This window comes from Salmo salar, chromosome 24 (genome assembly GCF_965601325.2).
Source record: "Salmo salar chromosome 24, fSalSal1, whole genome shotgun sequence".
Classification (NCBI taxonomy): Eukaryota; Metazoa; Chordata; class Actinopteri; order Salmoniformes; family Salmonidae; genus Salmo; species Salmo salar.
This window is the reverse complement of record NC_138314.1, coordinates 31,804,641-31,820,083: the sequence shown is the minus strand read 5'-3', so window position 1 is coordinate 31,820,083 and position 15,443 is coordinate 31,804,641. Positions and strand designations below refer to the sequence as shown.

General features: G+C 42.4%; 1 protein-coding gene and 1 long non-coding RNA gene across 2 annotated transcripts in view; one reads left to right on the top strand and one right to left on the bottom strand.

Annotated features, from left to right (window-relative positions):
• LOC106585673 (ankyrin repeat domain-containing protein 13A) overlaps window positions 1–8,492 on the top strand; it is a 38,893-nt gene extending 30,401 nt beyond the window's left edge. Inside the window, exons 7-15 of the mRNA XM_014172137.3 lie at window positions 198–264; window positions 2,268–2,349; window positions 2,662–2,723; window positions 2,933–3,063; window positions 3,518–3,675; window positions 4,035–4,172; window positions 4,559–4,731; window positions 4,968–5,032; window positions 5,890–8,492. Coding sequence (XP_014027612.1) covers window positions 198–264; window positions 2,268–2,349; window positions 2,662–2,723; window positions 2,933–3,063; window positions 3,518–3,675; window positions 4,035–4,172; window positions 4,559–4,731; window positions 4,968–5,032; window positions 5,890–6,094 — 1,081 coding nt within the window. The 3' untranslated portion in view covers window positions 6,095–8,492. The remainder of the gene's footprint in view (window positions 1–197; window positions 265–2,267; window positions 2,350–2,661; window positions 2,724–2,932; window positions 3,064–3,517; window positions 3,676–4,034; window positions 4,173–4,558; window positions 4,732–4,967; window positions 5,033–5,889) is intronic.
• A 3,389-nt stretch (window positions 8,493–11,881) lies between these two features.
• Window positions 11,882–13,260, bottom strand: LOC106585674 (uncharacterized). The gene is made up of 2 exons (XR_001324003.3): window positions 12,940–13,260; window positions 11,882–12,629 (listed from the first exon to the last, which is right to left on the bottom strand). It is a non-coding gene; the product is annotated as an uncharacterized LOC106585674 (long non-coding RNA).
• Window positions 13,261–15,443: the final 2,183 nt, after the last annotated feature.

Sequence of the window (15,443 nt, the reverse complement as noted above, 5' to 3'; positions counted from 1 at the left end):
TCACATTCTTAAAATAAAATCACCTAAGACAGGGAATTTTTACTAGGATTAAATGTCAGGAATTGTGAAAAACTGAGTTTAAATGTATTTGGCTAAGGTGTATGTAAACTTTTGACTTCAACTGTATGTCTTCGTTGAAGGACAAGTAGACTTGTACAGGGTTTTATAGAAACAGGACTCCAAATTGTTTTCCACAGAAATAAGTCTGGGATTTGGGGTTGGAGGAGTGACAAAACGGAAGTTGTCAGTGGTTTCGAGGCTAAGGTTCGTGCATTTATTATAACATTCTTGTCCTGTTAATGTTTAATTATTTTGTTGCTTGTCTAGGTTTACTAACCTTACACAAGTCCCTTTCTTTAAAGCTGCAATCAAATCAAATCCAACTTTATTTGTCACATGCGCCGAATACAACAAGTGTAGACTTTAACGTGAAATGCTTACTTACAAGCCCTTAACCAACAGTGCAGTTCAAGAAGAGTTAAGACATTATTTACCAAGTAGGCTAAAATAAAAAGTAATAATAAAAAGTAACACAATAAGAAAAACAATAACAAGGCTATATACAGGGGACACCAGTACCGAGTCAGTGTGCGGGTTCACCAGTTAGTTGAGGTAATCTGTACATGTAGGTGGGGGTGAAGTGACTATGCATAGATAATGAACAGCGAGTAGCAGCAGTGTACAAAAGGGAGGGGGTCAATGTAAATTGTCCGGTGGGATTTTATTAATTGTTCAGCAGTCTTTATGGCTTGGGGATAGAAGCTGTTGAGGAGCCTTTTTGTCCTAAACTTGGCGCTCTGGTACCACTTGCCGTGCTGTAGCAGAGAAAACACTCTATAACTTGGGTGACTAGAGTCTCTGACAATTTTATGGGCTTTCCTCTGACACCGCCTATTGTTTAGGTCCTGGTTGGCAGGAAGCTTGGCCCCAGTGATGTACTGGGCTGTTCGCACTACCCTCTGTAGTGCTTTACGGTCATATGCCGAGCAACCAGTCAGGATGCTCTTGATGGTGCAGCTGTAGAACCTTTTGAGGATCTGGGAACCCATGCCAAATCTTTTCAGTTTCCTGAGGGGAGAAGGTTTTGTTGTACCCTCTTCACGACTGTCTTGGTATGTTTGGACCATGATAACTCGCTGATGATGTGGACACCAAGGAACTTGAAACTCTCGACTCGCTCCACTACAGCCCTGTCGATGTTAATGGGGGCCTGTTCGGCTCGCCTTTTCCTGTAGTCCACAATCAGCTCCTTTGTCTTGCTCACATTGAGGGAGAGGTTGTTGTCCTGGCACCACACTGTCAGTTCTCTGACCTCCTCCCTATAGGCCATCTCATCGTTGTCGGTGATCAGGCCTACCACTGTTGTTTTGTCAGCAAACTTAATGATGGTGTTGGAGTTGTGTTTGGCCATGCAGTCATGGGTGAACAGGGAATACAGGAGGGGTCTAAGTACACACCCCTGAGGGGCCCCAGTGTTAAGGATCAGTGTGGCAGACATGTTGTTGCCTACTCTTACCACCTGGGGGCGGCCCGTCAGGAAGTCCAGGATCCAGTTGCAGAGGGAGGTGTTTAGTCCCAGTGTCCTTAGCTTAGTGATGAGCTTCGTGGGCACTATGGTGTTGAACGCTGAGCTGTAGTCAATGAACAGCATTCTCACATAGGTGTTCCTTTTGTCTAGGTGAGAAAGGGCAGTGTGGAGTGCGATTGAGATTGCATCATCTGTGGGTCTGTTGGGGCGGTATGCGAATTGGAGTGGGTCTAGGATGTCCGGGAGGATGCTGTTGATCAGCAGTAGAAACAGTAATAAAGCATGCTCCCCACCCCTGTTTTGGTAAAAGGCTGAGGGATGGTGCTGGAGAAATGTAACCCGGATCTCAAATTCATAGACCAAGCTATAGATGTGTTGGACTGACCATCCATGATATCAAAATGATAGTTTTAACCATGATTTGGGGCTATATGGTGTTTGTTTACATTTAAACATTTGAGTAAAACAAGCTTATACTTTGGGTTCTGATGGGGTACGACAGTTGAACTACGCTCATGAGTCATTTTAAAGTTATATTCTTCAAGAATCAATGGGTACGTATCATTAATTTACAAATCCCAAAATTGATGTAGCAACCGCTAACTTCCCCTTTAATTTGACAATATCTACAGTAGATTGACAGCTTTTTTTAAAGGGTCAGTAGTGTTTTTTCCTAGTAGCAGTAAAAGGAAGAATAGTATGCTGTATACTGCATGAGTTGTTTTTCTTTTCATTGCAGGTTTTCACTGTGAACAATGTAAACGTGGTGATCCGGACGAGGACAGAGCATCTCACCGATGAGGAGAAAGCTAGAATAAAAAGTAAGCACTCTATAATTCCTCTAGGTGGAGATAGAGAGACATAACAACAGTTAGGTTGCGTCTGAAATGGCGCCCTATCCCTATATAGTGCACTACTTCTGGTCTACGAGAGATGGTCCTCATCTCAATGTTTAATAAGCTGCGTCTTTAGTCCCAGTGTTACGTCAGCTACACTCTCACAGTTATAATAACCCAGAGAGAGTACACAGATCCAAAATGGCCTGGCTCAGTTTAGGAGCAGACTTGTTGGAGACCAGCGCTGTGTCTGACACCATAACGCATTGTCTATTGTCTCTTTTTTTTGTCTTCTAGGTGAGAGGAATGTTCTGGAGTCTCTTCTTGGGACTGTGGAGCAGCAGATAAGCGCTCAAGGGGTAAGAGATCAGTACACCAGGATTTGAGGTTATGGAGGATTATCTCATCTAATTGTTTTATTACTTTGCTACATAAACAGAATTTTACTTGCCTTTTTGACTTCAATAAGAACGCTTCGTCTTGGTTCGTGTTGGCTTCAATGAGAACACTCAACTTGGTTTGTAATGGGTTCAATAAGAACGCTCAACTCTGTTCATATTGTGGATAGGACCTCACTCTGGAGTACGCAACACCCACCAACCCCACCGCCATCACACCAGAGGAGTACTTTGACCCTGAGTTTGACCTTGAAGACAGAGACATTGGCCGGCCCATTGAACTCACCATCCGAACCCAGAAGTAAGAAAATGATGCTGCAAAGCAACAGAGAGAACAAGGCTTTTTCATCAATATTCATGTCATCAGAAGTCTTGATTGTTTTTATAATGGTTTCCCTCAGTTCATATAAAGGTGTTGGTGTCTAGGTTTTAGCATAAGGGTGGTTGTATTGAGATGGGACTACATTGCAGTTCAGTTGAACTACAAATCATCAGATCTACAAATCACCCTGCATCCCAAATAACTACTCATGATGTGATTAAGATTAGTCATTCTTCACCTGCCCTTGCTCAGCTGATCCCTCAAACAGGATGACAGTATATTCTGGGTTGTATTCATTAGGCACCAAACCCCCAAAAAACTGACTGAAACAGGGAGAGACGACCTGAACTTGTCCAATAACAATGTTTTAGTTTTTCGTTGCAAAAAGTATTGCTACGGTGTGCACTAATGAATATGACCCTGATATGTCCAGGTTCAAGGGCACATTGTGGATGAGCGAGGAACACCCTCTCTCCCTGGTGGAGCAGGTCACCCCTATCATCGATCTCATGGCCCGGACCAGCAGCCACTTCGCCCGGCTACGGGATTTTGTCACCCTCAAGTTCCCTCCAGGGTTCCCTGTAAAAATAGGTACAGTTACACCTCTGTGGAAGAGTGAAGAAATGAGAATGTTTACACAAAATGCTTGGGCGACATAGCTCACTCAAACACTAAAGATCTGGGGCCAACTGAATGGAGCATCTCAGGAGTGCTGATCTAGGATCAGGCACCCCCATTCATGTTATCTTATTCTATGTGAACTATAAAGCAAAACTGACCCTAAATCAGCACTCATACTCTGACACGCTTGATAAATACGGCCCCTGATTGAGAAAAACTGCACACACACATACTCACCAAGTACCACTATGAAAGGCTCACCATAGAGGCATTTGCTTTTAAATAACGGGATGCATAAAGGTTATCCGTCATTGTTTCCTCTCACACAGAGATTCCCCTGTTCCACGTGCTCAACGCTCGCATTTCATTTGGTGGTGTCAACAAATGCAGTACGTGCGAACCCCTGGACACGCCACCCTCGGCTGCCACGCCCACACCCTCAGAGGAGGACGGCGGTGAAGCTGCAGGTAGGCACACTCATTCCGCTGACCTGGGTGAAGTGACCGCGGCATTCATTCCCATGGGTTATTATGAACACATTTCTCAAATTAATTTTTTCAGTTGCTTCTGACAGATGAACAATAAATATGACTGTTTGGCGGCAGGTAGTCTAGCGGTTAAGAGCGTTGGGCCAGTAACCAAAAGTTTGCTGGTTCGAATCCCAAAGCCGACTAGGTGAAAACTTTGTTGATGTGTCCTTGTGCAATGCACTTAACCCTATTGCTCCTGTAAGTCGCTCTGGATAAGAGTGTCTGCTAAATTTATGAAAATATATCCATATCAATTTCATTAGAAATGTCGATATTGACAGCTTACCAATAATAACAACATTCTCTATTTCTGTTCCCTCCAGTTCCCCCTCTATTCCAGGTGTGTCCCTCTGTATTTGAGGTGCCTGCACACTACCGCCACAGAGGAGCAGGGGGCGGCAGCCGCCACATGCCCGTATCCAACCACGACGAGGAGCTACTGCAGTACGCCATCCACCAGAGTCTGCTGGAGTCCGGTGGTGGAGACCCGGAACAGGTCTGAGACGCCACACACACTCCCCGTCAGGTCCTCTTGCTCTCACAGACTCCTCCGCCTCACTTCTCATCTTTTTGACCTGGGGTCTGTGTCTGTTCAGGAGGCCACAATATTACAAAACAGATTGTGTAGAACTGATATAATATGGAATTATGTCCGTTACATTTATACCAGTTCTATCTGCGACGTGCCAAGCATTTTACCTTACCTACTCCACCCTTTATTTTGTCCTCTAGGAAGTGACCTGGGAAGATGCCAATGGGGACCTCACGGACCCTATGCTCAGTAGCCAGAGTGACAGGTAAATCAAATTGTATTGGTCGTGTACACATATTTTTCTAATGTTGTTGCAGGTGCAGCGAAATGCTTATGTTTCTAGCTCCAACAGTGCCGTAATACCTAACAATATAAAACAATACACACAAATCAACAAAATACAAAGAAAGAAATTAAGAAATATCAGAACGAGGTGTGTGTGTGTGTGTGTGTGTGTGTGTGTGTGTGTGTGTGTGTGTGTGTGTGTGTGTGTGTGTGTGTGTGTGTGTGTGTGTGTGTGTGTGTGTGTGTGTGTGTGTGTGTGTAGAAAGTATGGACAGTATATGAATAGAAAAGGTGTGTACAGCAGTAGTTATATAGGATGAGCCATCAACAGAATACAGTATATACTGTACATATAAAGTGGGTAAAACAGTATGTAAACATCATTAAAGTGACCAGTGTTCCATGACTCTGTACATAGGGCAGCAGTCTCTAAGGTGCATGGTAGAGTACCGGGTGGTAGCCAGGTAGTAACAGTGACTAAGTTTAGGGCAGGTATTCACAAAGTATTCATGCACATCATTGGCTACACTATTCACTTTTGCCCAAAGTGACTTTCAATTAGCACATATATTTAGAATATAACCCACGGGCCCATGTTTTGGGAATCAAACCCACAGACCTGGTATTTCAAGCACGTGTCCAAACAACTTAGCATTAAAAGCTACATTTTCTCAGCTTAGCTGAGGTATGGTCGGGTGTGCAGTATGTGGTTAGGTGCTTTAGAAAGGAAGTTGGTAGTTATTGACGATGGACAACTGTCGTCCAGGAAAGAAACATTCCAAGCCTTTCTTCCCTTTCTGATACCAACACCTGATCCCTCCTCCACTGTTGTTTCAGAAGCATCACAGAGGGGGCGCTGGTGGACTTGGGAGACACCACATCGAGTCCGGCCAGCTCAAGCACCTCGACCTCCAGCCCCGACATGGACCTGCGCATGGCCATGGAGCTGTCGGCCCAGGCCCAAGCCAAGGAGGAGAGGAGGAGGAAGGAGGAAGTGGAGGAGCTGGAGAGGATATTGCAGCTCTCGCTCACAGAGAAGTAAAAAGAGGAAAATATGAGGGTGAAAAAGGGTTATTAAGACCACGCCTTGAAATACCTGCATGAACTATTTATAAATCAAGAAGCGGCCACCATCACACCCCCTCCCAATCCAACCCCCACACCCCCCCTCTTCCACTGCAATCCACCATGACACCGGCAAAACCTCCATGTAACAACATTGTCATTAACAGAACCATCTGTATTTAATACATTGATAACTATTTTTGTTTAAAAAACATCAACAAATATGTTGCTATATTTGTATTTCTATATAACACTTAGGCTCTGTCTCAAAAGTGTACACGCTGTCAAATCCTTGATTCCTCCTGTCCTTTTAAGAGTCATAGCCACTCCTCTCCCGAAGAGGAATCCATGTATTCTTTGAGATTATTTTGGGAACTGTTTCATTTCACTGGAGTGTCAGGGTTGCAACCTGTGATTTGAATTAGTTGGGTGTTGCCAAGAGTGGGTTAAACCTGTGGCAGGTAGCACAGGAGGCTGGTGAGGGTAGGACAGATGACAATAATGGCTGGAATGGAATCAAAGACAAGGAAACCACGTTTGATGTGTTTAATACCGTTCCATTGATTCCATTCCAGCCATTGCAATGCGACCGTCCTCCCCAATTAAGGTGCCACCAGCCGCTTGTGGCTGTTAGCTGCTTTAGTTGTGGCTCTGGAAGGTTGTTCTTTCAGAGCTCTGGGTCATGTCCATGAGGCACCAAACAGAAGCAAGCTGACTGAAACAGGTAGGGACTAGCTGCCCTATTATGAATATGACTCTGGGAATGGAACTCCAGTGTTCACACAGCCATTTGACAGATTGAATATCTCAGGGTTCCATTGTTCTACAGTTCCTTTTCTTTGAAACTATAGTGAAAGTGCAGTATATTAGTTTATTGTAGACACATCGAATGCAGTTTTCTGGTCATCGATTAGGATTTTTTCTACTTTGAACAGGATGGCATCAAACAGTATGACTTGGTGGGGCTGCCGTCCATTTTTCTTGTTTGCCTGACACTGCATAACTTGGGTCTTTTTCAATCAAAACCTGTAATTCCTGGGAAAAGACAAAAGTAAGATTCTTCTTGTGCTGCAGGAATTCATGTTTTGTATTTGTGTTGTAATTGACAGTGTGAAAATGAACATGATAATTCAAACATGCACAAGAAGACGGAGGTTCTTGACTTGCACCAGAAACCAGGTGTTATTAAATAGGTTGTTATTTTGGAGGGGGTCCGTCTTGTTGGCCATCACCAATGGTCACTGAGCACCGTTAAGCATCAGCACCACAACTCAACAAAGCAATAGCAGAAGCCACTGTGCCTACCTGTAGTGGATGATAAAGTAGCATACACATGGTTCAGAGGCACTCGCAAGCAACCAGGGTCCAAACATGGATCATTGGCGGCTATCCATTGGCGGGGACATTTTTTGTCCCTTAAATATAGAAGAATATGGCCATCAGACCTCAAACACAACAGGGTTCTAAGGACTGCTGTTAGGGCTCTTTTTCTCTTGCAACTACAGACCAACCTGTGGACTGAGTGACGTGCGAGAGATCTGAGATCAAACATGGATGCCAGCTCAGTGTAGCATCATTATTTTGTACTGAAGGGAGCATTTCCTAGTCTGGGTACCAGTCAATGCCTTTGGCACATGACATAGAGTACAAAGAGTTGAATGTTATCTAAACAGAGACTGGCAACCAGGCTAAGCATTCCCCTCTCACATGTCCAATTCTAAATGGACCCCTAGACCCTACCTATGCTCTTGTACAGATCTGATAAGATTTGACAGGTGTATGCGATATGGTAATACGTCTACCTTTTCCTCTGATGGGCCATTTTCACTATATTGCAGATCTCCACAATAGGGCATAGTAGGGTCTAGGGATCCATTTGGGCTTAGGCCACAGACATGATTGGTTTTGGGGGGGGGGGGGGGGGGGTCAGTGTTATAATGCCACTCAGGCCAGACCTACTAAAGACACCAGAGAACATTTGAAAGGTCTCATCTTTAAAGCTGTGATCAAGGGGCTTCAAAAATGTTTCCTATCCAGTGGTGTTGGTGGATAAAAAAGGAATTAACCATTGTAGTTAATTACAATGATAACCAACAGCACTTTGGACATGTTTCTGATGCATCGCTTCGTCTGTTCTGTTTTCTGGGGGCTAGAACTCTAAATAGCTAATGATCAAATTGCCAAACTGTAGGACAGCCTCTAATGTACCAGGGTTCGCTTTGATTAGATTTCTTGGGAAAAGTCTTTGTCCTGCTTTATTTGCTAGCAGGTAAGCTTATTTTTTAACATGTTAATAAGAATTTGTGAAAACATTTGTAAATTGTGATGTTGGTTTAAAAATGTTTTCTTTCATCAATAAATGCACTTTATTTAAATTTGGGTGAACTGCGGCTGATTCTGTTACAAGTAAGTCTGCTTCTTGCTAAGATAAACAGCAGATGGCACAAACCTATTCATTGTTCAGATCACAAAAGCACAATCCTTAATTAGTTTTTTAGACAAATGCCTGCTCTGATCATTAACCATTCAATGACTGTAGCTGTACATTTCACAGATTTTAAACACTGGATTAATATGTCACAGCAATTTCCTGTGCATTGTTTCATCAATAATCATTGGTATATACTTTATGGTTGGATTACCCTATAGATCTATGAATTAATGGTATGTTTTATTGGGCTAAATATAGTAACTGGCTTCATTCAAATCCTGACATCTGCTCCATGTATCCACACTGACAAATTAGAGCGTCTGGACTGTTTACAGTAATTCAATTGGATGCCATAAGAATATTATGGCGGATATACAGTACGGTACATGAGCACTATATTGTGTAGAAGGAATCAACTCTGAAAATGGAATTGAAAATTCTATTGGCCCTCTTCATGAACTAAGAGTGATTTCATAATCAAACATCTGTCATCTTTCCAGATTTCACATGGAAAACCAAAATTATAGACACAAAATTGGCAACAAGGGATAAACAAATTTTCCAATGGTTTTGATGTCTTTTCCAAATATTCTTATTCATTATGGATTTTTAGTACAATTTGACATTTCAGTCGAGGGATCTATGGTTTGGGGTAGATTTTCATTTTAGATGCTTATAGAAAAATGCTGTCACCTTTTCTGTCACCTGATGTGTTATTGATCCCTTGTAATTTTGACTGGCATGTGAGTGAGTGCCATTTGGGAATCTCTTTGAAAACAACAGCTACATCAGGGCGTCTTACGTGCTTTCAGCATTATGTAACCGGTCTCACTTTTATCTGCTGCAACACTTAGATGTAGTCCGGGATCTTAAGCATAAAAAATGTGTAACATATTCTATGAATTTGATTATAATGATTTTTTGGCAGTACATAACATACTTTTAGTCATGTAGTGTTTGTGGACACCTGCTTGTCGTACATCTCCTTCCAAAATCATGGGTATTAATATGGAGTTGGTCCCCCCTTTGCTGCTATAACAGCCTTCACTCTTCTGGGAAGGCTTTCCACTAGATGTTGGAACATTGCTGTGGGGACTTACTTCCATTCAGCCACAAGAGCATTAGTGATGTCGGGCACTGATGTTGAGCGATTAGGCCTTGCTCGCAATTGGCGTTCCAATTAATCCAAAAGATGTTCGATGGGGTTGAGGTCAGGGCTCTGTGCAGGCCAGTCAAGTTCTTCCACATCGATCTCGACAAACCATTTCTGTATGGACCTCGCTTTGTGTACAGGGGCATTATCATTCTGAAACAGGAAAGGGCCTTCCCCAAACTGTTGCCACAAAGTTGGAAGCACAGAATCATCTAGAATGTCATTGTATGCTGTAGTGTTACGATTTCCTTTCACTTGAACTAAGGGGTCTAGCCCGAACCATGAAAAATAGCCCCAGACCATTATTCCTCCTCCACCAAACTTTACAGTTGGCACAATGCATTCGGGTAGGTAGCGTTCTCCTGGCATCCGCCAAACTCAGATTCGTCCATCGGACTGCCAGATGATGAAGCATGATTCATCACTTCACAGAATGCTTTTCCACTGCTCCAGATTCCAATGGCGGCAAGCTTTACACCACTCCAGCTGACGCTTGGCATTGGGCATGGTGATCTTAGGCTTGTGTGCGGTTGCTCGGCCATGGAAACCCATTTCAGGAAGCTCCCGACGAACAGTTCTTGTGCTGACGTTGCCTCCAGAGGCAGTTTGGAACTCAGCAGTGAGTGTTGCAACCGAGTCCAGACGATTTTTACACATTTCAGCACTCTGCATTCCCGTTGTGTGAGTTTGTCTGGCCTACCACTTTGCGGCTGAGCCGTTGTTGCTCCTAGACCTTTCCACTTCAGAATAACATTACTTACAGTTGACCGGGGCCATTCTACTGCCAATGTTTGTCTATGGAGATTGTATGCCTGTGTGCTCGAGTTTATATACCTGTCAGCAACGGGTGTGGCCGAAATGGCCGAATCCACTCATTTGAAAGGGTGTCCACATACTTTTGTATATATAGTGTAGCTTAATTTATCAGTCTCCCATTTCTTCAGTTGTGTTGTGTGCAAATGACCCAAATTATTGAGTAACACTTTATAATATATGAATTATCCATTATACATGTTTATATATTTTAAATGCTTATGAATATTAATAATGCTTAGGTTATAAGTTTCTAAATGTTAACAAATAATTAAAGTTATTTAATAATAGTTTATAGTTAGACATGATTGAGCTAAAGCATTTGGGATTAAAGCTTCTGCCAAAGTGCATACATAAAAAAAAAAAGTTAATTCTGTACAAAAATAAATCTGGTTTCAGGTTTGAGAAATGTGCACTGAAACAAGTGTAAATGTGAATGAGAGAGGGCAGACATAAACAGCTTGGGGGCATGCCACTCAACACAGCCTCTTCACGCATTTGATCACCACACGAATTTGTGTGTTGTGCATTAGCACTCTTGATGGGAACACTCATCAATGAGCATCAGACTTCTGTTTGTTTAGTGAATGTAATGACAAATATGTTAAAGAGGCTGATTGAACTTATCACTTTAATCCATAGTCATGGAAACAGAGTGATCTGCTGGATCTGGGCCCATATTTATAATGCTTGTCAGAGGAGGAGTTCTGATCTAAGATCATGCCCCAATCAACGTGGGCTTGTGCCTTACGCTGGGGAGGGATCTACACTCCCCAGATCAACGTATGATTACCAAAGCATGAAGAATTACTGTTGCTTCTACACTGATAAACATTGATCATAAAGTTACTGGTCCCCTCCCCATGTCAAACACTTGGATTCAGGAGGCAGGACTATTGAGGTGATAGGATGACATCACCCTAACTCTTACCTCAACTCCATCGAACACCTTTGGGATGAATTGTAATGCCAATAGGGAGCCAGGAATAATCGCCCAACCTCACTAATACTCTTGTGGCTGAATGGAAGCAATGTTCCAACGTCTAGTGGAAAGCCTTCCCAGAAGATTGGAGGCTGTTGTAGCAGCAAAGGGGGGACCAACTCATTATTAACGCCTAGGATTTTGGAATGAGATGTTCGACAAGCAGGTGTCCACATACCTTTGGTTACATATGGCTCAGTTGGTAGAGCATGGCACTTGCAACGCCAGGGTTGTGGGTTCGATTCCCACAGGGAAGTAGTAAGAATGAAAGTGTATGCATTCACTAAGTCGCTTTGCATAAGAGCATCTGCTTAATGACTAAAATGTAAAATGTAGTAAATCATTCATGTCACTCAAAACACACACACGGTCAACCCAATGTATGTTAGTTTTTTTTTATCATGTTTTTTTTTACTTCAGTAGTACCTTGTGGTGGGGCATTTTAATAATACTCCAATATATCAGGGTAAATAAGCAAAAATATAAATAATATAAGACAAATATAAACAATACATTCAAATTCCATTAAACGATGACAGCAGCAGGAATATTAAGTTACCTTAACAAAAAATATTAAATAATCATATAAATTAACATTTTATATGGCCTAATCAAGACACACGGGGCGACAAGTAGCCTAGTGGTTAGAGAGTAACCGAAAGGTTGCAAGATCGAATCCCCGAGCCGTTCTGCCCCTGAACAAGGCAGTTAACCCACTGTTCCTAGGCGTCATTGAAAATAAGACTTTGTTCTTTACTGACTTGCCTATTTAAATAAAACACAACATCCCACAGGGCACAGACATCAACATCTATTTCACATTGGATCAATGGAAACAACATTAATTCAACCAGGGTAGTGTATACTGGAGAGAAAAAAACTAAGATGAATAAGGTTTATATAAAAATTCGGGACCCCCGTGCCTAATGTCTAACATTCCAGTTTATCAGACAGATATGCGTAGACTAAGGTTTTTTGATTGTTGATTCCCTTGATTGTTGATTCCCTTGGATCCAGTCGGACAGCATGACGTTGCTGTACACTGCTTCACCGGCGATGCAATGGTTTATACACACAAACTGCCATGACAATCATCACCACCAGCAGGATAGATAAGACGCTAATAAGTACAACTGCAATAGGAAAAAAAATACAATGTTACAAGCACATACATGAGAGATTTTAGACCATTCGTTGCGGCTCTGCCCTCTCACGAGAACACATCGCAAATAAAGAACTACAGGTTAGGATGACTTAGCTGAAAAAACATGGCACTAATAGGCTTCAATTTACATTAAAATAACTAAATCAAGGTTGCATACGTCTACACACGTTATTTAGAAGATAAGCCTACGTTCTTATTTTATTGCCAACAGGTGCGCCCCTGTTGTCTAGGAACACGGGCCTGCAATAGGCTACACATTAACCCGCATAAAACCTTACCCAAATTTTGATTCTGTAGGACTACATACGGCCTTTCATTTAGTTTAGAGTCACCTAGTTGTCCGTTCCCGTTCACAAACGCGCCAAAGGATAGAAAATACAGAATTAGGCTTTGTCGACTAGGATACCACATGATTATGCGAGTGAGAAAATAAGCTTCCACTTTCCCAGCATAATAATAACAAAGACAATCCAGTATGAAGATGGACAGAAACTGATTCTCCAATACAACATCCCCGATCACGCTGCTAGGTGACGTCATGGTGACGTTGGCTAGCTAAGATCATGCGCAGAAACTCGTCATCGGGTCTAACGATCGTCTCGCGCAGAACTGCGTATGTGCAGACAGTCAAATCGAAGGCGATCCTTTGATATAAAGTTGTTTTTCACGAAAATGAAAACCTTTCAGTTTATCACTTTCACAAGGTTGGAGTAATAACATGTTCAGCTACTTAAGAAATTGGCCCGAATCTCGGTTGTGCCTATAGATTTTGAGAAAATTAACAACCAAGGAATAATTTTTCACTTCTCTCATTGGCTTCTCAAACCCCATACTCCGGACTGGTCTGCCCATTGAGCTGTCTGTCTGCAGAGTCCAAGTGGCCAGGTTTGATTCGCAAGCGTTCCCGGAAGTTTCGCGACACCCTCGTGATATCACATTAGCCTGCACTGGGTGCTAAAGCTGCCAGGTAGTTCTAAAAATAAACAGTCTCTACGCCGCAGTATTTCAGTTTCATATCAATCTATCACTCAGCGTCATCTAGTCTAGTGATTGTACTCGGTTACTTATTTAATTAGGCCTACAGTGTGATTTGAGGATAATATATTTTTTAACTTCATTGTGATTTTATCTGGTACTGATTAGGGAATTATGTAGAGGAGGGTTATCGTATAGAATATAAAGTGTGTGTTACTCTTTCGGTATTTTGTTCTCGGTTCTCTTATATTAGGAATTTTATAGCCTAATAAACATCTGGTAAGGAAAGAAAACAATTCAGTTCTTATAGTGCATATATAAGTCATTACTTTCCCTACATTCCTGAAATGTCAAAGAGCAATGGGGTAAAGTTATAAAGGTTAAGATGCTTGGGGTTATAGAGACTTACATCATTACTGTGCATGACTGATGTATTTGGCCTTTACCACATCATCTGTTGCCACGAGTAAAGTACATGTACCAATACAAACACTATATTCTTGTAATGAGCCCCAGAAGCATAATTGTTTCTGGAAAGTGTCTCTACCAAATAGAGCTGGAAATAAATGTGGAGGCTTCCTGGCCCCATAAATCATCACCGCAACAAGGAACCTGTAGGGAAACCGAAAACGAAGCACTGTGGAACTAGACTTCTCCACCAGTGATTTTGTGCTTGGGGTAAGATGGGAGGGAGAAGGTATTGTTCAGAGGCCAACGAGTTGGTGGGTTGATGTTACATTTTGCAAGGATGGGTGATCGAGGCAATTATACATTATGCTTGCTCTCTCGCTCTCGCTCTCTCTCTCCCTCCCTCTCTATGTTGTTTGTTGTTGCTTAGGAGGTTTGACCGATGAGAAGGCATGCAATCAGGCTCTGGACCAAATGATCCATTTGTAAGCAATCACGGGCACATGTAGTAGGTTCCATCAATTGTCCGATCTCTGTTTTTGTCTTTAATGTTGTTATTTTTCTATCTTTGGAACATGAACTTAGATCCCAGGTTAACGTTGTATCTTTATTCTTCCCTAAACAGCAGATGGTTCATCTACTCTGTATTTGCGCCTCATATTGATTGACACCCTTGAAATGAAACATGACAGATTGCATAGTGGTAGCCTAGAGGTTAGAAAGGCAGGCCTGCAATTAGAGGGTTGCTACTTCGAATAGCAAAATCGAATCCCTGATCTGAAAATGACAAGAGACAAAATATTCCCCTTCTTGTTTGTCATATTATACATTATACACTGAGGGTGTCTGCCTTTTGTCTAACATTGTGGCAAGCTGTGTAGTTCCTTTGGTGCCAGTGTAGTCCTTACATTTCTCTGCAGCGTTTCTTCACACACTGAAGTAATAAGCAGATGGTAATATAGGAGCAGCCATTGAGCCAGCGCTCCTTTCATGTCTCTTCTGCAGGTCTGTTTGAGATACAACTCTACTGCAACGGCCCACACAAAGGGCTTTGATGTGTGGCGCTCAGCTCCCCTATGTAGAAATACCCAAATGAGGAATTGTGTAAACAAACCCATTGATATTCTGTTCTCCTCATACCAGAGGACCTTGACGCGATCAAGGTCCTCTGGGGCAGGGGGGAGTTGTTCTGTTTAATAAAACATTTAATTAAAACCATTTGAGGCCGTTCTATTCCGTTGTATGTTGATGATTTCTGGATATTGCAAATCAGGCTTTTAATTAGAATCGCTCATTAGGGTGTACAGCGACGGCAACCACAATGACATGAGAAGGACAGCTATCTATAATGGACACCCTGCCTCGGCACACGTTCAGCTCTGAACATTTACTTACGTTT